This window comes from Melospiza melodia, chromosome 22 (assembly GCF_035770615.1).
Source record: "Melospiza melodia melodia isolate bMelMel2 chromosome 22, bMelMel2.pri, whole genome shotgun sequence".
NCBI lineage: Eukaryota > Metazoa > Chordata > Aves > Passeriformes > Passerellidae > Melospiza > Melospiza melodia.
The window spans coordinates 13555700-13575973 of record NC_086215.1 but is presented as its reverse complement, the minus strand read 5'-3'; the positions used below and the strand labels follow the sequence as shown (position 1 = coordinate 13575973).

Genomic DNA, 20274 nt, shown 5'->3' with positions numbered 1-20274 from the left:
GTGCCCGCGTCCCCCTGCCCGCCCTCCGCCTGCTGCGGGCCCGCTGCTCACCCTCGTCGTCGGATGTTATAGATGATAAAACAATATTGGCTTTCACATTCATAGATTAGCTTTTTGCATTACAAGTATTTTGATATGGTAAAACTTATACTTACTTTGAACTGCTTTGTATAGTGTAATATGCCAGTTTATGTATGCACTGTATATTTCATATGAATAGTAGCCTGATAAATATATCGTAGGCTTTAGCAAAATGTTGAAATAGAAACTAAAGTACTTCTATGTAACTAACTCAGAAAATGGTGTAAAGCAATTATTCTGTTTCTTATAACTGCAGACTGCCCCTACCAAGTGATAATAGTGACAAAAAGAGCTTAAGCATCCAGGAAGCATTTATCGACTCTTATCGGTATTATCAGGGAGTGTGAAGCAACAGGATAAAACTACAGGAAGAAATAAAATGTGTAGACCTCATTTACAGAACGTTCTGCAGACAAGTCAGAGGTTAAAACCAAACAAGAGAGTTCCTGGAACATCAAAAAGTCAAAGGAATGTTTGAATAATGTGTAAGTTAATGAATATGCATGTAACCTCAGCAATGTAACAGTATATAGTGAACATGTTTTTAAGCTACCTCTGTGCTCTTTGGCTGTGTGCTAAAAGCATCCCAGTGCTGGATTATTTTGTCCTTTTATCCTTTAATAAACTTTTAAAAATTTTAAAGAATGAACTCTGTTTATCACATCAGTGAAGCTTAAGCTGATCTGCATCCAGGTGTTTTGGGACCTGCTGGGGCAGGCCATCGAGGTTAGTGTGGGGCTACTGCAGTGGAGGCCAAGTATTTCAACACAATAGCATAATCAGCAACGTTAATTAATTTTGTGTTCTTCATGCAAGCCTCAGCCTTAAGAACTCTACCAGCCTCTAATAATACGCATAGTGTTACTAGTATTAATATTTAGGTAAGGATTGTTAGTGTTAACACTGGTACTAAGTATGTTAGCTGGTATTTACTGTGAAGCTCTGCTCTCCCACAGTATGACAAGGTCCTGAAGCTGTCCTCAGGTGCAGAGTTAGGTGAGCACTGCTGTCCTTACCACGATCCCCCGATGGAGCCATGCTCCAGAGACGGGCAGCAATGAATCTGCAGATGCCTTCCCAAGGTGACAGAGCTTGCCCTCCTTCCCATCTGCAGTCAGGGGATGCGAAGGCAACCATTGCTGTCCTCGGCTTCATCATCTCCAGTGCAGCCAAGCACAGTATAGACAATGAGTCTCTGTCAAGTGAGCTGCAGCAGCTGGGACTGCCCAAAGGCAGGGGAAGCCCTCAGGGTGGCACCATCAGCCAGACCTGCTGGGATGTTGCTTAGTTCCCAGCCCTGCCTTCTTCACACCCAGATGGAGGGCAGGCTGCCTGCTGTGCTGTCCTCCATCACCTCCCTTCTGTACCATCAGTCCCTGGGGGCTCCTCAGGTGCTTTGGTGAGGTTTGGCAGCTGCAGGTCTGGTGTGAGCAGAGGGATTCTTCTCTTGTCTCCCCTCATAAGCAAAGCATGCCAGCCAGCTGTGCTGTTTCAGTGGAAACCGAGTTACATTTGTATCCTAACAGGAGCTATAATGGGACAGAAATTTTAGGGTAAAATACAGGTGCTGTTCCCAGGATGGAGCTGGGTTGGCATGCTCCACAACGATTCCCCATACAACCATAAGGACCTGCTAAGGGGGGTGGAGTGGAATGGGGCACCACAACCAGGCTCTGCCAAAATCTTTGCAGGGGCAGCAACTCCATGTGTACTTTGAAGCTTATTAACTGCATAACAAGGGCTATTTGGCATATGTAGGAACACTTTCCAACCTAGCATCTGAAGACCAATTTAGAGGAGGCGCCTCTAAGTCGAAAGCCAGCCAGACCTTATGTTCTTAGCACCATTCATTTAGAAGAAATCCTGTTACATTTGCAAATTTAAGAGGTGACACCCCCATTCAGACCATGGCTCCTGGGTGCCAACAATAGCTCTTTTCAACAGCAAGGAAATCTGCATGCCCTAGTGTCTCAAGGTCACTTCACCTGAGAGTCCAGAGACCCTAATCCAGCCAGAGTCCTAGCTCCCAGAAAACTTCTGCTATAAGAAATCCTTCAAAGTGTGCAATTCTAGGAGTGGAAATCCTACAGGAAACACGAGGCTTCAGGCTCCAAATGGGATCTCTTTTCCACACAGTGGAAAACTCAGCAAGCCCTTCTGGCAAGACCAGTTCACAGAAGGCCCACAATTCTCAAGGGCCCGGCTTGAGAGATCCGACTCCATGGAAGCTTTAACCTGAGAAAAATCCTGTGATGTTGGTACTTTTAAAAGGCAGAATGGCACATTTAGACCCTGGGTGATGCTTTGGAGAGGGGCGATGCTGCCTAAGGCCCTTCCCCACCCAGGAGCGAAGGACCCGTTTTATTCCCCTGGCGGGACTGCAGCTGTCGGTGGCGGGGAACGGACCGGTGGCTGTCAGCCCGAGACTACAACTCCCGGCAGGCCCTGCTGACGGCGCAGCGTCTGACGCAACGGCCGACGCGGCACATCAGTGGTTAGCGGGCCGAGGTGGACGCGCGGGGTCGTGCGCTGCGAGAGCGGGATGTGCGCGGGCAGCTCCCGGCGCCTCTCCCGCACGGGACGGAGCCGCGGCAGCGACGCTGGAGGGGCGAAGCTTCCGTCTGGCCGCCCGCATGGAGCTGAGCAGCACGGAAGGGGCCTCCACCCGGTTCCTCGGCCTCACTCAGCGGTACCGGGGGCGGGGGCCCAGCTCGGGCGGGGCGGGAGCGCTGCCGCCCGCTGATGGCGGAGGGCGAGGCGGTGCTTTGCTGCCGCGGGCCGGGAGCTGCAGGAGCCGCCCCGGGCGAGCGGCGCCGGGCGCTCCCGCGGTCCCGGTGGGGCGGCTGCCCTCGGGCTGGCGGAGGCGCAGCAGCCCCCGAGCTGCAGCCGTCTCCTTCGGGCTGCTGCCGGTGCTGCGGGCGGAGGCGGACGAGCAGCTGCGGAGTCGGCTTCGCAGCGTGTTCAGCGTTGTGAGCAGATAGCGCTGCGATATCGCTGGAATTACACGGCTGCTGACTGCGTTAGTGCTTGTGACTCTTTCTTAAATGAAAACAGATGTACCGGTAGTGACTAATAAACACATAAATGACAAGGAGAATGGCAAGCCCGAGAAGCATGCAGGCTGTATCCTTCTGATCGCACAGGTGCGATCTGCAAACTCACCCCCTTCTGCCCCTACCCTCGCGACCCCCACGTAAAACGCTTTCCAGTGTCGAGCTTCTGAAAGACAAAACTTGTGATTTGGCACTAGGATCCAGAAAACGTTTAGGTTTAGATTAGCAAATGTGTTTAATTTTGCTGCATTGATCAACTTTCAGGACTGTTTTGTAGGAGCTTCTCTTGAAACGGGAAGAAGCTAGTCCTCTCTCCCCTTCGTTGTTGATGTTAATTTATACAACTGCACCTATGTTTCCAGAAAAATGGGAAAGGGAGGTGGAATATACCGTGTAGATGCTGTGCAAATGCACGTAAGCTGGTTAGTTGTATTCATATGAATGAAGGTGCATCTGTATTTAAATATTTTGCAATGTAAGTAAATTTTAAATTATTAAGCCCACATCATGCGAAGCACTGATGAACTAACCTGCTCGGTGCTGGCAGTTCATCTTAATAAGATGAAAACTACTCTAAAAGTGTCATAACTGGAGCAGCCCTTTTTCTTATATAGATCAGGATTGAGGAAGGATGTAATTCAATGAAGAAAATTAATATGAACAGTTGATTTTAATCACAGTGTATTTTTTAAATTAGCAGATGTGATATGTTAGAATCGAGTACAGATCTTGGTGGTAACCGAGAATGGAGAGCCAGAGAGGTATGCAGGCACAAGGATTCCTTAGGGACTATATGCGCTTAGGCAAATTGCATGATAATGTGAATCTTACCTGTACCTAAGTTGAAGCCTAATTTTTATGAGGTTGTGTCTGTAGCATTTGTGTTGATGTGAGAGTCTGCTTTAATTACAAGATATGAAGCAGGTGAGGTGTGATATAAAGTAGTTAGGTTGAGAAGAGGCAGAGATTTGCTCTTGGGTATATTTCTGATTTTTAAAAGGACTGCTAATGTGTTTGAAGTTTAGGTATGGTTTAGGTGGTTAGAATTGGGACACAAATGACAATATTGATATTTAAGCAGTCTTGTTTTAATAATTAGTGCAGATATACTCGTGTTTTATGAATTATTGAGAGTGCTGTCAGAAAAATGCTTTTGACATGAGAGGGTGTGGTTTGGGGCAAGGCAATCTGTCTTCAAATTAGTGGAATGTAGTTTGTGAAGAGGTGGTGAGTAATGCAATACTGTGGTACAAGGTTGGTACTGCGGGTGGATTTTGCACTTCGCCTTCCAGTATTACTTTGGTTTGCTATCTTTGTCAAGATGGTGGAGGGAAACCTTTGAAATGCTGTTGTTTCCTCATGCTGCTTTTAAGTTAAAGTGCTGGTTTCTTTTCTCATTGTGTGTGGGCTGAGAAAAGACTGAAAAAATCAGTAGCAACCTACTAAATGTGGTCTTACTGAGTTGTACAGTGCAGTTGTCCTCTTTGAGGCTTTAAGTTTACTTTTCGAACGTGGTTATGAGCCACCACCTACTTTGGAACTCTGATTGCGTCATGCCTTAGTATTTAATTTAATCCTAGCTTTTGCTTCCAGTCAGCACATGGGTATTTGCTTTGGGTGTAATGTGAAAGCCAGACTGCGATGGCTGCTAGAGATTGTGCATGCTGTAAGAAGTGTTCCCTGCAGCAATGATTTTATGTTCTGTGAACCCTGTTCAGCAGAAATTATAATTTTTTTAATGGCAGGGTGTAGCATTGCAGGAAATGTAAGACTAGTTGACTTGTGTACACTGATGAAGCGTTTCTATTCCAGCTCCGTCTCTGAAGATCTGGGTTGCAGACGCGGAGAGTTTAGCAGAAAGCATTACGGATCTGTGGAGCTTGTAAGTACACATAGCCTGTCCTTCAGTTTATCAGCTTATAATGCAGAGCTCTAATCCTTTTCTTTTCCAAGTAAAAGAGTTGGATCTAGTTTGGAAAATGTGCATTCTCAGCTAGACTTGAAAGTTATAAGCTAATATAAAGTGGCTTCTGAATTGATATATATCAGACCTGTGATGGGACATCTTTTTACTACCTTATTAATTAATTTTGCATTGTAACAGGAAAGGAAGCTTTATATAAATACTGTGTTTACCTCCAGATGGAAATTGAGCCTTTTTTCCTCTTAGAAACTGAAGATGGCAAAATATTAGGGTAGTATTTAATGAAGTACTAGCAATTACGTAAGCTCTAAAGTGTGTACATGCTTATGTGTGTACATACACGTGTATGTAATTTTATATGTACATGACTCATAGTAGGGGGAGAGGGCTGAAAACTAAATGACCTAGTCAGAATTAGGATTTTGAAAATGGTTCCGTAGACTCTGTCAGTTATTCTGCATTTTCTTGAAATTTAGAGATTAGGTTGGCACTGTCTTTTTCTCATATGTCAGTTTCTTATGCATTGTGAAAATATGTCAGCGGTGTCATTCTGATTACAAGGTCATAATGAAATGACATGAATTTACTGTAGGATAATGGAAGTGGGGAGGAGTTAAGAAAATTATCTCCAGCTCTGTTACTATGGGATGCAATCACAAGTTTTCTACAAACTATAGTTGTAATTTTAAAGTTAGTATATTTAGTAACGTGTGTGTAAATTGGGTGTAAAATGGTGGCCTAGTTGCTGGAAGTTGTATTGTGGGAACACCATGTTCCTTTCTCTTCTTTCCATATGTTCTACATAAAAGATGTGTGTTTTAATCCAAAAATACAAGTAATTGGTTTTCTGATAAGAGGCTCTTTCATTCCTAGTGCTTAAAGTCTTTTGCTGGAAAATAAAAAGTTATTTATAATTATTAATTCACAGTAAATTCACATGAATGGTCTTGTTTCTTGGTTGTTTTTCTTAAAAATTCTGCTAGCATTTTATGGAAGTGTATCATTTTTGGAGTACAGATGTTTAAAGGTTCTTGTTGCCCTTTCAAATTTCTAAATGTTTCAAACTTAACTTTTCTTGCTTCATGAAGCATCTGATTTGTCTCAGAGTTCTTACCGGGTCATTCAAAGTCTTTAGTCAAATTGGTAATAGCTAGAGTGATCCCTTCTCTGTGGGGAGTCCTGATTGCTGGAACAAATAGAAATGGTAGTAAGTTTTGATGGCTGCTGGTATGGCTATTTTTTGAAATAGAACCTCTGTGTTAAACTCTCTTATAGCTTATATCTAGTGATGCTGATGGAGCCATTCAAAGAGCTGGACGGTTCCGTGTGGAAAATGGCTCCTCTGGTGAGGTAAGTGCCCAAAAATACTCACAGAATGCTGAAGAAAATGATTCAGCTTCAGTTATTTTTCACTTACAGAAGATGCATTTGCAGTCATTTTCTAAGGAAGAGGACTTTGAAAAACTCTCACATTTCGTTTTGGTAACATTTTTGCTCACTCGATCGTGTTAGGAGAAAAATATCTCCAATTGATGCTTCCCAGTCTCTAGTTCATCTCTATATCTATCCTGTCCTGTTGGTACTATGATGTTCAAGCTGACCTCTGTGCTTTAAAGTTTGCTCCTTGGCTTGTTGAGGTTTAGCTTCATTTTTTTGACCCTTAGCTGTCTTTTGCCAGCTGTGCTTATCTTTAAATAAGAGAGAAAGAGGTTGAGTGGAGCCTTGGAGAGTAATTCCCTTCATCTTTCTTGCTGCTAAACTTGCAGTGTGTCCTGCAGCTACTCCAGTGACAGTTAAGTTTCTACTTACCTTCATGTTTTATCTTCCTTTGAAAAACTTTCATCAAATCCCATCTTAATATTGGAAGAAAGAAGACCTCATATTCTAGAGATACTTGTAAGGCTTTGGTAAAGTGTGTATTGAACTAATAGTAACAGCGAACTGTTACTGATCATATGCTTCTATCAGCACTGGCTGCAGAGTTGAAAGCAAACTAACTACTCTGCATTGATTCTTTGGAGAGTTGTGTTTGGTCCTCTGTCTTTTTAGCTCAGTTTCATGCAGTTCAAAAGCTGATTAGCTCATATCATGGAAAGATTCGTAGAGTGGGTAGTGGACGGCCGCATGGTCAATGAATGCGGAGAATGGCTTTTTCTTCGCATGTTAAGTCCTAGTGGGAAAGTGCTTGAGGGACGCTTGGGAATTTACCTTAATTTATGAGAAACAGCACTGAAGAACTTCCAAAGCATGCTTTGGTCAAGCAAGGAGACTTCTTTGGGGATTAATTTGGGAAGAACTGAGAAAATGAAAGCTGAAGGCATTAATTTATTTAAGTTTTAAAAATGTTTGTCTTCAAATTCCACATTGAAAGACCTTCTTTTCACTGACATTCTGACATTACCCCTAAGAGTGGTACAGTAGGACAAGACTTACCTACTTACAGAGAAATTAGAAAAAAGGGTAAATGAGAGGTAGAAATTTTTATTTCAGCTACACACCAACTGACTTCGTAAAAATCCTTGCTTTTTAAGTAGCAGTGTACAGCTAAAATTTCACTCTTTATTTACTTTTGCCTATATTTTGTCCTCTTTTTTTTTTTTACTTGGTATTGCATGTAACAGTCTCCCAATTTGATTTCAGAATATGGACTATGCTCCGGGTACGTGGCACAGAACAGATGTGCATTTGGAAAATCCAGAGTATCATACAAGATGGTACTTGAAGTATTTTTTAGGGAAAGGTAAATATTTTTTTGCAGATGGATTGGAATTTGGACCAATGAAAATGTAGTTTGCAAAAATGCTGTTGCTGTTCTGTAGTTTTGAACTGTTACTATTTCAATATGAAAAAAGGTATGGTGTTCATTTAGTATTAAAACATTTTCTGTCCTGTACCTGAAACAAGTCCTTGCTTCATGTGTCTTTAACCTGAAAACAGAGGATGGGTATCTGTAAGGAGTGAAACTCTTGCTACCAAAAAGGGATGTTTTTAAATTCTTCATGGCTTTGAAAACTGTATCGGTCTCTTTGGGTGTTTTTTTTACATGGCTGTATATAAGTATGTAGTTATTTATGCAGACAGTTATATACTTTGATGTATGAATGCATATGTTTACAGGTGTCTCTCTGATTCTGCACGAGGGAATGGGTATGTCTTCCTTATGACTGATGGTGCTGCTTGTTTTTCTTCCAACAGTTCATCAGAATTATGTAGGTACAGATGCAGAGAAGAACCCTTTCTTTCTGTCTGTTGTACTGTCTGAGCATAATAATCAGCGCATTCCTCAATACCATTCAATACTTTGGAGAAGAACAGTAAGAAACAAATACTTAACTGCCATTCTGACTTTTGTTTGTTTTGGATATGTTTATCATATGCTTTTCCCGCTTTCTTCAGAATTCCAGTATTTATTACATATTTTTATTTTGTATAACAAGAACATATCATTCTACCATAGTAGATAACACTAAACATTATACTAATATTTTTGACAGAAATCTGTAGTGTTAGTTATTTTCTAATTCTTCCAACAGCTGTTTTTTTAAGAAATGATGCCTAAATTGTTCTTGGTTACATCCTATGATCAGTTTTAGGCACTGACTTTATACTGCTTTTAGGATTTTCTTGTACAGTGGTAAGAAAATAGGCAGGTCTGATACTGGTTTCACTTTTTTTCTACTTAATGTTCCATGAGATTCCTTTATCCAAGCAATTGTTTTAAAATTCTACTGTAGGCATTTATGGTTCACTTTTTTTTTTGTTTGCAGCACCCGTGAATTTTTTTTTCTCTAAATCAGCAGTAAATAAAGCTGAGTAAAATTACCTTGGTTTTCTTCCTTCTTTCTTGACTTAATTGTTTTTATTAACAATCCTATTTGAATATGCAGAAAAAGTGGGTATGTCCTGTAATATATCCTAGCTTTTCTTGTTTACAGGGTACTCAGAAAATATGTCTCCCTTACAGTCCCACAAAAACATTATCAGTGAAATCTATATTAAGGTATGTATTTACAAATAAGTGATGAGTTTAGATATTTGCCTGTATACCTTTTCCTGTAATTCAGAGCTTGCGTTCTGTGGTTTTTATCATAAATCTATAAAACGTGTAAAAATGGTTTTGCAAGTCTTAATCATTGAAGGCAGCAATAAGTGGTTTTAAAGCCTGTTCTTGACCAGAAAAAGGGAAAAAGTGTGAATTTGATGCTGAACTTCTCATTTTTCATTTGACTTGCCTTGAATTATTTAAGAAGAGAGAGGACTAGAAAAAGAGAGAAATACGATTGGTTATTGAGCCCTCCTAAAATGCTCACCGTGATCCTGTGTAGAACTGAAGTGAAGGGTGATGGAACAGAGCTCTGTGCTTTAGAAGGAAATAAATTTAAACCTCATCTCCACACAGAATCTTACTAATTTCTGTCTTTGAAATAAAAAATAAGTTTAGAAAGTCTTGGAAGTTAGTATTTTGGGAAAGAAATGGCAGTTCCACAGAACATTCCATTGAACAGAGGCTCTCCAAAACATTCATTTTGTAACCACTGTCACTGCAATCAGTTGGTGGTTCAGCCTTGAAATGTGTACTTACCCTTCTCTAAAGCACTATTTTGTTTGCCTTTCAGTGCTATGAGTCTTGATAAATTTGAGAAGAGCCCAAGAGAAATTTTTCATCCTGAGATACAAAAGGTAGGAAGTGACTTTTTTTTGTTTGGTTCTTTGTTATTTTCTGGAAATCTAAGTAATTAGGTATAGATACTACTGGTTTGTTTCTTCCAGTAGCAGCTGATGATGATGATGATAGTTATAATGTTGTAATACTACTTAAACTGTCTTTATCCATTGAACTGGCCATTTCAAATCAAATCTTCTAAACACAAATCAAACCATCATCCTTGTAGAATCTTTAATAAGAGTGGGCTAAAGATACTGTTTTTGTTTACAGGATTTATTGGTTCTTGAAGAGCAAGAGGTAGGTATAAGCCTAACTACTTCTAGCTCACAGACCCATCCAGTGAATACAGCTTTGTATTTTGATGGGCTTATGATGACTTTGAAATCAATTGCTCATTACAGTAAAAAAAAATTAATGTTTTTTTGAACATGACAGCAAAAATAACTTTAAGCACAAACTTAATAATAATAGATCACCAATTTAAGTTAATAATTTTATGCTATACTATCAAAGTTTAAAGGTAAATTATTATGTATTAAGAGATGTTACAAAGTGTATGTTCTAATTTGTAGGATGTATACAAAGATACATACGTACGTGAAAACATACGTGAAAGTCCTTAGAGGAAATAAATTTTTATGTCTTCTGTTTGACTGTTTATCATATAATGTTTGGTTTTATTTCCCAGGGATCAGTGAATTTTAAATTTGGAGTCCTTTATGCTAAGGATGGTCAGCTTACAGATGATGAAATGTTCAGTAATGGTGAGTTTTTCACCTTCTCCTTAATTGTTTTGTTCATCTGAATAAAAAAAAAAAAAAGCAAGATAGTGCCTACAGCAGGAAGCAGGGCGGGAGGCAATGGTTATATGAACAGTCGTTTAGTTTGGTTTCATGTGTTGGGTGAAAAATTGTTGCATAGGGCCTTCTATGTCTGTAAGAAGTTGCAGTAGGAGGCCTATTGTTACAGCTTGAAAGAGAGTGAAATCTCTCTTCTAGAAACAGACTGTGTGACGTGAACATTTAGAAAAAAGAGATATTTGAAGCAAGCAACTCATTACCTCACGGCTTGTAGTTCTTTCACTCTTTTACAGCATGATCACATTCTCCTATGCGCTTGAACAGCATTGGTGCTAGCAAAAGAGGTCACTGTTTAATGTTATGTGATGATGCCTATTCTGCATGGTCGGGGTGCTGTTTCTGGAAAGGCAGTAGGCTTGGAGGACATGAAAGGAAACTAACTCAGCTGAAACTTGTGTCCTGGAAGCAGGACCCATTTCCTCATTTTGGTCATTTTTGAGATATGTTCTATTACTATGGGTGCACTTTTTTGGTAACATTTCTCCCTCTCACATGTAGAAACTGGAAGTGAAAGCTTTCAACGATTTTTGCATCTCTTGGGTGACACAATTACTTTGAAAGGCTGGTCAGGCTACAGAGGAGGACTGGACACTAAAAGTAAGAACTCATCTGAAGCAGTGAAAGGAGGGTGGAGCTGCAGTCTAAATGTTTCTTCTTATTGTGTGTAGTGCATATTGTATATATCGTGGTTGTGAAAAAATCCCAAAACGGGCTTCTTCGTACGTGTATTAAATGCTCTGCTTCACCAGAAGTAGAACTCGTTTACCAGCAACAAGTCAGGTTAGCTTAAGTCACTGGTATGGAATGCAGTTATGACAGGTATTATCAAGGTGAACAGTTTCATTTTAAGTTGGAATGAGATGCACAATAACCTGACATGTTACTTGCCTCATTGTAGAAGGACATTGTGGCTTGAAGACCCGTGTAATTTCAGGAGGGGAGGTGAAAGGTGTAATAGGTTTTAAGTGTGAATATGCAGATAAGTTGCAAACTTGGTTTGGACTCACATGAAACATGTGGTGTGGGCATTTTCTAAAGTGGATCAGACAGAAAAGGCTAACTGAAGAAGATTGGGTAGAAAGACTTGAAATATCTTTTGATTTTCAGAAAACTTGGAGAAGATACTCCTCCTGAAAATGTTGCCTTCCCTTGCAGATGATACAACAGGAACCTCTTCCATCTATACAGTTTTTCAAGGGCATGAAATTATGTTCCATGTTTCAACCATGCTACCATATTCTAGAGAGAACAAGCAGCAGGTACACGGTTCTCTCTTTATTTCCCTATTTATTTGTTAAATCACAAACTCCAAAACTTGGTAAGAAATAAAGGACTTCTTGTCCATTAATGTTTGAGAGATGTAAGCCTTGAGACATCTGCACTTTTTTTCCTCAATATCCTACCTGATCCTGAAAATTTCATTCTGTTTATTAGAAATAATGCATGCTATCATCTCCATTAAGGTACAAAAGATACTTGTGAAGATCTAAATTGCTTCACTGAGAAGTGATTAAGTGTGGTGTTCAGATGACTTGAAGAGCTTCACTGCTGTAATTATTACCTCAAAGACTTTAGGAAAACTGGAACTTAGCCTTGTGTGTGAATTGTAGGAATATTCACATGTGTAATGCATAACTCCTGCTTGAGTAGCAATTAGTGTCGCTTGAAAGAAATTCCCCTTGTGAGCATGTTAAGGTTGGTAACCTAAGAAGTGCTGTCACACCGCTGTGGATTAACTAGGTGGGTTCTTGTTCAAATGTGCTGTCATTCATTGCTCAGCCCTTTCTTTGTATTTATGATGAAAAAAATACTTTATGGGCACATGTGTTTACTATACATCATACATCCATAATGATTTACCTAAATTACTTACAAATTACTTGATTTATTATTTATTATGCATTCTTACATTTATTCTTATTATGCATTCTGACATATGGCAGTTTTCTCATGCTTTTTGCTTGGACTGATGACAAGATCACAGAAGAAAATGGATCAGAATATTTTTTTCAAAAGAATACTTCAGCACCAGAGTTTTTTGTCCTTTTATTTCAAACGATAGATTTGCTTTTTTTGGAATGCTAACGTTTCCATGCCCAGTCCATTAATATTAATTACAGAAACTATGAGTGCTTATCTAAACATATGCAATATCTATTCTTCTAGAACCTGCCTTGTTGTGTGCACCATGTCATTGCTAGGTTTACTTGCTAATAGTTAAGTAATGGTTTTATACTGTTCTCAGTCGTATTGACTGTAATTTTTCTGTTTGCAGTTCAGGTATATTGTTCTATTGTTCTGTCGCAGAATTGCTAAGATACTTACGTATGTCTCGTAAGTCACTGTCTATCTCTTTTTTTCCTGGCTCTTCTTTCTTTTCTTCCTTTTTTGTTTTCCTTTTTTTTTCCAGGTAGAAAGGAAGCGACATATTGGAAATGACATTGTCACTATCATATTTCAGGAAGGTGAAGAGTCTTCTCCAGCATTCAAGCCATCCATGATTCGCTCTCATTTTACACGTATCTTTTTCCTGATATTTTCTAATAATTATTCTTTTTTTTAAGATCAGTATTACTTTTATTTCTGCCCTGAATTCCCCCCTCTATGCGGTTTATGGAAGTGAAAATTATTTTACAAAGACAGTTGCATTCTTGCCTTCTTGACCTTCAGCTTCTTAACTAGGAGTTTCCAAGTCTGCAGCATCAAACAGTGTTTGTTAAATCCCTTAGAGGATAAGGTGAAAGCAAGAATGTGAGTTTTAAATACTTTTATTGAAAGCATTTATTTGTATCCTTTCACAAATCTAATTTTATACCTTTTCAGAAAATACAAATTTATAAATTAATTTCTCTTGGCTTTGTAAATTATTTTGGCATTAAATCTTGGCATTTTACTCAATATTGCCTCTCAATGTTTAGATGCTGTTCATTTTAAATTTGTATTTTAGATCAGTATTTGTCAAAATTTTCAGTCTATTTACCATATATTCTCCAGTTTTTCAACAGCTTATGTTTTCCAGATTTCTGGTTGAAAACATTTTGAAGACTATATGATTGCAGAAACCAGCGGCCAATATCTTGCAATTAACATGGGGTCACAATAGTAGTAATCTGTAGACCCTAATCTGGCATGTGTTAGACTAGATGGAATGGAATGAGGAAAAATGAATTAAAAGAAGAAAACTCTAATTTCTGTCTATACTCTGTTGCTGAGTTTTAAAGCTTTAGACTTCCATACCTAGTTCTCAGGCAGATTAAATGTTCCTAGAACCGACTTGCTAGGGGTGAATGAAAATGAACAAAGTTTGAAAAAATAATAAAAATCTTTACATATCAAAGGAACCTAAAAACTAAGAAGAATTGTTTACCACATCAATGTAACTCTACAATAGAGCATCAGCCTTAGTATAGCTTGCACTTTAAATCATTCTCTCGTTTTTCCTATAATTCTGTTGGCTAAATTGTTTCATTGGAATATTGTCTTCAGTGGAAGCTTTGGTATAAGCAAAGGTCAGTATCAGTACTGCTTTATCACCTAAAAGTATTTTTAATCACAAATATATCAAATACAAGTAAGACAAACTTCTATAGTATGTCTTATGCTGTGTCTGTGTTAGTAGCTTGGTTTTTAAAACTGTTGATCAAGCAATAACATTTTGATATAGGACCCCTTTTATAAACACTGAAATCTATATTGTCTAGAGTTGTTTATATATTTACATTGACTTGATTAATATATTGTACCTTTATTAAATCTGCAATGTACTGCGCAAAAAGAAAAGTTTATTAAAATACATGTGAGCTTTATTAGAACTGGTTTAGCTTCCTTAACTGTATGGCAGATATTTTTGCTTTAGTGAGATATAATAAGCAGAATGATAGTTACAGGTAAGTGCTGATTGTAATAAATAATTTCACAACGAATAACTGATGATTTAGAGAAAATGGGAAAACATTTTGGCAATGGGAGAATTTTCTGGCGTACAGACAGATCCGCCTGTCTGTATGCCAGGAAGCCAAATGTGCTTTAGAAACTGAAGAGCAATGTGGACCTGCATGTAGATGTCACTAAACTGGCTATAAGTAGCAGGTTTCTTAAAATCAGAAACATTAAATTCTGCAACAGGCATAAGCTAAGGAAACCCAAAACTGGTTTTTAGATGAAATATAAAAAATGATGAAAGATCGGCTTGGAACTTTCATACCTGGTGAGATCAATGACATAGTAAACTATGTGGATGGTGACAGTTATTTAATGCATGTGATGCTGTGAGAGCCATGGACTACAAGTCCTTACAAATCGCAGTTTGGCTGCAACTGAGCAAACTAGTTCATTTTGGGTGATTTTAATAGAGTACTCGTATAGTTGAACGTCACGTACTTAAAACCTGCCAGAATTTTACATATCGCTGTGTTTCTTCAGCATTTCATTAAATCTAACTCCAGACAAGAATGATACTTCAGTTTGTGTGTGGGAGTTTTTTTCCCCTGCCTCTTATTTACAGCTGAGGTTTCTTTGGGGTCATGTCTGTAATGCAGTTAAGCAAAGGAATAGTTTTATTTTGCTACATGATCTTGTCAGCTTCCTCTTGCAAATTTGTTTAAATTGATGTTCAAAACTTGTTCATGATTCCAAAGTGAAAATGCAGTCACTTCTTTCTTTTTCTTCTTGCTTTGAGACAGAAACCTGGGCATACATTCCTCATTACCCTTTAAGAAGTCATTGTTGTCCTGATTGTAAACTGATAGTCTGTAGATGGGTTAGCCATGGTAAAATGCTTTTTATATTGCTGTTTATGTGGGGAAGGAAATGAGTTGCAGTACATAAGATAAATTTCTCTCTTGCATTAAGTAACTGGCAGCTTTTAGTAGATCAGTCCATCTTAATTGCTTCATTCTGCCAGTCTTGATACATCTTGTAGTACATGTCGCATAGTATTTTTTTCCTGTATGACAACCTTAAAACATTACATTTCAGCTTGCCCCCATTATGTTTCCTTCTGTCATTTGATTATAGGCCTGAATAGAACTTGTTCTTTCTCTTACTGTTGTGTGTGTGTGTGTGAAGACAGTCTTCCAAGTGGTCAAAATTTCACTAAAAAAAGGATAGGGGATGCTCAAGGCAAATTTTCCTTGTTTCAAATGCATTACCACTCTGAGGTCTAATGCTGAATTTCTGCTTAGAATGCCTTTATATTTTATGTCACTCAAGAAGTCTATTTTTTTAGTCAGTTCTGTTATGGCTTTCCCTGTTACAATTCATTCTGATGTAGTTAAGGAACATTTCACACCTTTTGTAGTTATAAATGATTGCTTTTTTACCTGGACGTAATTAAATAGACATAGGGCATCTATGAAACTGTGTCTCAAATATGTGTAACAAATATTAAGATGATCAATATTCATGCAAATGTAGTACTGCCTTTCATACTGTATGCAGTTCCTAAGATTTCAGGAAAAAAGACTGTATGAAGGCATTGTGATCCATTAGACTCAATATCAGTCAGTTGCTGCTCGCTTTTGGAGAAAGTAAATTCTGTCTGGTTTCTAAAATAGCAGATACAGGTTGAATCTATAATTTTGCGACTGAACTTGCTGTGGCCCGTGTCATCTGCGCATGCCACTTGGAAGACTTGTTGGCAAACTATCACTTGAAATAGCCAAGAATTATTACTTATCTTAAAGAAGCTATGCCCTGGTCAACAGATAGGCGTGGGTTTGTACCTGCCATTCAATATTGCTATGCTGGATTCCTTATGGATCAAAACAACTTGGCAGGTCCAGCTGTCATGGAAGTTATTCTGACTCTGTCTTCGTCAGTGTAAATGAATTTGCTGTTCCCAAGCTACAGATTCCTATGTTGTAAGCCATTGTTACTTTGGAAGCATAAAATATTTCATGTGTGTGGTGAATGGATAGGGAAAGGGGAAATCTGTAAGGAGAACGTATTTTGTACGTGAAGACCTGTTCTTTTACAGTGTTTTTGAATAGGACTATATTTTGCTAGTGCCACTAAAACTATTGCTGCGTGAGTAGAACTGCGAGGTTCTGTTCTAATTCTATGTCCCTTCTATGTTCTAAGAAACAGAACTTTGCTGAGTAATTCCAAGTGAACCTTTTTTGGTTATGCCCTTTGAAATTCTTATGTAAGACACCCAGATAACAGTTTCTTTTTTTTTTTTTTCCCTTTGGTTACGAATAGTGTCTATAAAAAAGGTAGAGTTTGATGTGATTTTCCATATAGATAAAGATTTGTACTTTTAATAGGCTGAAAATATTTTCAGAAGAAAGCGTTCCTCTCTTTGGGCCTCCTCTTCCATCCCCACCTGTGTTTACAAATCACCAGGAATTCAGGGATTTTGTGTTGGTGAAATGTAAGTCAGTTTTTCTTTTGCTAGAAACACTCTTTAAATAATTGTGCAAACAAATTAAAATTCATGGTGCTTAAAATGTATATGCATTTTCTTGTGTATTCTGCTGATCTGTATCCAATTATTTTTTTTCATATCTGTAGCATAGTTGGGATGTCAGTTCCATCAAACTGTTACAGTTAGATAAAAAAAAAATTCTCAGGCCACTAGACAGAGGCTAACTTTCACATTTGCAGAACATGCAGCCATATTTAGCTTTGCATTTTTGTAAAGGGCTTGGGAGATTTGAAAGGATTTTGAAAGGATATACTGTTCATTATTTAGTAATAGAAGGTGTTAATTTAGTAGCTCCGAAAACCTGAAAATAGCATCTCTTCTGAATATATTCTTAAAGGTGCTGAAGGATGCCTGTGCAGCACTTTTTAATTCTGTAATCATTCAGTTCCAAATTTCATTGACCTGTATTGGCCCTTCTAAATCAGCAAGAAAGGAATTTTTCAAAAATGACCATGTTGATTACAATTGGTAATTGTATCAAATGTAATCAACATGACAGGAGCTTGATGGCTCATTTTGTGTATTTAAATTATTTAGTACTTAAGTTGATTGGTAGTTTGTCTTCATTTTTTTTTTATTAGTTAGGTATTTATTCTGATGCCTTGTGGAATTCTTCTATTACCAATTTTTCTCCTTTAACTGAAGGGAGAGTTATTCTTTAAAAAGGCAAAAAGAAGGCAATTTTAAATTCATAGGGACACAGTAGGTGTTTTGATACAGAGGCAAAGTAGAGTTGGTGGATATTGTTGAAGTTAATTTACATAATGTCTCTTTTTTCCATAATCATTTAGTAATAAATGGTGAAAAAGCCACCTTGGAAACACCAACATTTTCTCAGAAACGCCAGCGCACTCTAGACATGCTGATCCGCTCTTTATACCAAGACATGATGCCTGACCTACACAAGGGAAATGTAAGTCAGTAGTTTCTGCATCCCTCACATGTGCTGTCCTGTTCTAACTAGTAGCTTGAATGTTCTGTCACTTTAAAAGACTGTAGTCCTAATGAGCACTGAATTGCATATGACTAAGCTAAATACTGATTGTTGTATAACTTACTTTACAGTTATATGAAAGCTGACAGACAGTCCTTTCTGGACATGACTCTTCACCAGGTGTGAGGGGAAGCATAAAAATGTCCTACTTGGTGTAAGCTTACCTGCAGCGAGGGAATAGGGAATTTAGATACTATAAATACAAGGCATTAGTCTCATCACCATAAAAATCTGCATTTGTTCTGTTATGTGTAAATTTAGATGATTCTTAACCCTGGGTATCTATGAGGTAACTTTATTTTGGATAATGAAGACTTAAGGTGATTCTTAACTAACTAAAAATAAGTTCTGTACTTCTAAAACTAACAAGGTACTATTTTTTTGACCAGTGTTTATTTCTTTTATCTATATAGATCTGCTCAAACTTTTCTTTTTCATATATTCATGTCACATATTCATGTGGTGTGATTGTACAGAACATGACAGTGATAAAGTATGACAAGCTGTAAGGTAAAGCACTGAAGGATTGGAAGAGTTGCAGTTTCTCTTCCCTGGGAAGCTGTGCAGTTAGGAAGAAACATTTTCTATTTTAGAATATGCTTAATAGAAGATCCTTCAGTGATGTGTTACCAGAGTCCCCAAAATCAACACGGAAAAAAGAGGAAGCTCGACAAGCAGAGTTTGTTCGGCTTGGTCAGGTAGGATCACTGTAGAAGGTATGCAGCTATGTTTACAAAGACTGTGCCACTCCTTTTGTTAAATTTTGATTACCTTGCAGTTATGTTGGGATTTAATGCAGTTTTCTGTGACCAGAAATAGTTTTGTAGTATTGCATTATTATAAGTTACATTAAAATAAAACATGAATAGAAGTATTTATCTGTAACGCCTGAGATATACATGTAGAAATATTTATATCGTACATGAGTTAAATGAAGGTTGTAAAAATCGTACCTTAGGGGGATGCCTGGCAGTATATGTAGACAGACATTTATATAGTTAGCCTTAGTGTTAGGAAGTTTTGCAAATCAAAGGTGAGTTTGTATAATTGACAAGAGGATCCTCTATCTGGCTACTTATAATAAAGTAAACTGTGTAGATGGTTAGATTCTGTAGTTTGAGGTGGAGGTTTTTCTCTGTTACTGCGTTTGACTCTTCTTTTCTGGGTTGCCATTTAGAAAGCAAGTAAACAAAAACAAACAAACAAAAAAGCCCTAACCAAGAAACAGCCAAGATATGTTTTGGCTAAGATACCTAATAACCATTTGACATTGTTGAAGATGCAGAATTCTGCTTCTTTTTTCATTACTTAAAATCGCATAGGAATTCCAAACTGGAATTACTTTCTAGTCCTAAATTGTCCTTTTAATATAGTCTTTACGTTGGGTATTGCTGACAAAAACTCAGTTTAAATAAAACATCTGTTTGTATTAGGCATTGAAATTGAAAACCACTGTGAAAGGGGATACCACAGCTAACTTGGCAACCACAAGCTTTTGTAAAAAGGAGGTGAGTGAAACTGTCAGAGAAGTTATGGAACATTAAACGTTATGTAGTATGGTATATATTTATTTACTTCTGTAATTAGATGCTGCAGCAGAAAAGAGGAAAGGTACAGTGTCAAACTGATTGTGCAGTCACTATTAGATTAATAAAGAATGAGCCTGGGGGCAGAAGCACTTCCCAAAAGTTAAAGCAAGTGTGGACATTTTTACACCTGAGAAAATTCAATGAAGGCGATATCTTCCATATGCAATCATCTTTTGTTTTAATTTCAGCACTTTTGAAATAAGATTCAGTTGTGTTTTCATTTTCTTTTATTTCGTTTGGATTTGGTTTGAAGTCATTAGGGAGTGAAATATGCCAGCTGCCCTCTTCTGCATGTGTTTTATATACAGAAGCTTCAGAAGTGTTTCTAGAATTTCAGAGATTCAACTAATATATAAATTGGGAGAGGAGGGGCAGGCTCTGGGAGGTAAGTACAGAGAACACGGGATGGAAGAACAATTTGGCAGAAAGGCGGAAACTGTACCATGTGCTAGTCGCTAAACATCACAAACTGAACCATAAAATATAAGCAAACTGCGTATGTGTAGTGGTACATACATTTTAAATATATAGGTTTGGGATTTTTAAATGAAAAAAATTATTGCGTGATGGTTGCACTGAGTTGCAGCTGCATGTGTTTTAATTCTAGCGTTTCAGGGATATGTCTTACTAGTCTCCAAACCAGAATTGATGCAGGAAGTCCTCTGCCAGAAATTATTTCA

The 20274-nt window shown here is 38.1% G+C and overlaps 1 protein-coding gene across 5 annotated transcripts in view; it reads left to right on the top strand.

The window, feature by feature from the left end:
* The first annotated feature begins 2608 nt into the window (after positions 1–2608).
* Positions 2609–20274, top strand: part of GARNL3 (GTPase activating Rap/RanGAP domain like 3) — a 33196-nt gene continuing 15530 nt past the window's right edge. Inside the window, exons 1-17 of one of the 5 annotated variants that reach the window (XM_063174781.1) lie at positions 2609–2770; positions 4947–5016; positions 6334–6408; positions 7699–7798; positions 8254–8372; positions 8994–9058; positions 9675–9738; positions 9995–10021; positions 10413–10488; positions 11083–11181; positions 11740–11843; positions 13046–13103; positions 14426–14471; positions 16851–16957; positions 17803–17924; positions 18599–18703; positions 19439–19513. In XM_063174781.1, coding sequence (XP_063030851.1) covers positions 2715–2770; positions 4947–5016; positions 6334–6408; positions 7699–7798; positions 8254–8372; positions 8994–9058; positions 9675–9738; positions 9995–10021; positions 10413–10488; positions 11083–11181; positions 11740–11843; positions 13046–13103; positions 14426–14471; positions 16851–16957; positions 17803–17924; positions 18599–18703; positions 19439–19513 — 1368 coding nt within the window. In that variant the 5' untranslated portion in view covers positions 2609–2714. Of the gene's footprint in view, positions 2771–4946; positions 5017–6333; positions 6409–7698; positions 7799–8253; positions 8373–8993; positions 9059–9674; positions 9739–9994; positions 10022–10412; positions 10489–11082; positions 11182–11691; positions 11844–12994; positions 13104–14425; positions 14472–16850; positions 16958–17802; positions 17925–18598; positions 18704–19438; positions 19514–20274 lie in introns of all 5 variants that reach the window. The other 4 variants (XM_063174780.1, XM_063174777.1, XM_063174779.1 and 1 more) reach the window with 4 other exon arrangements.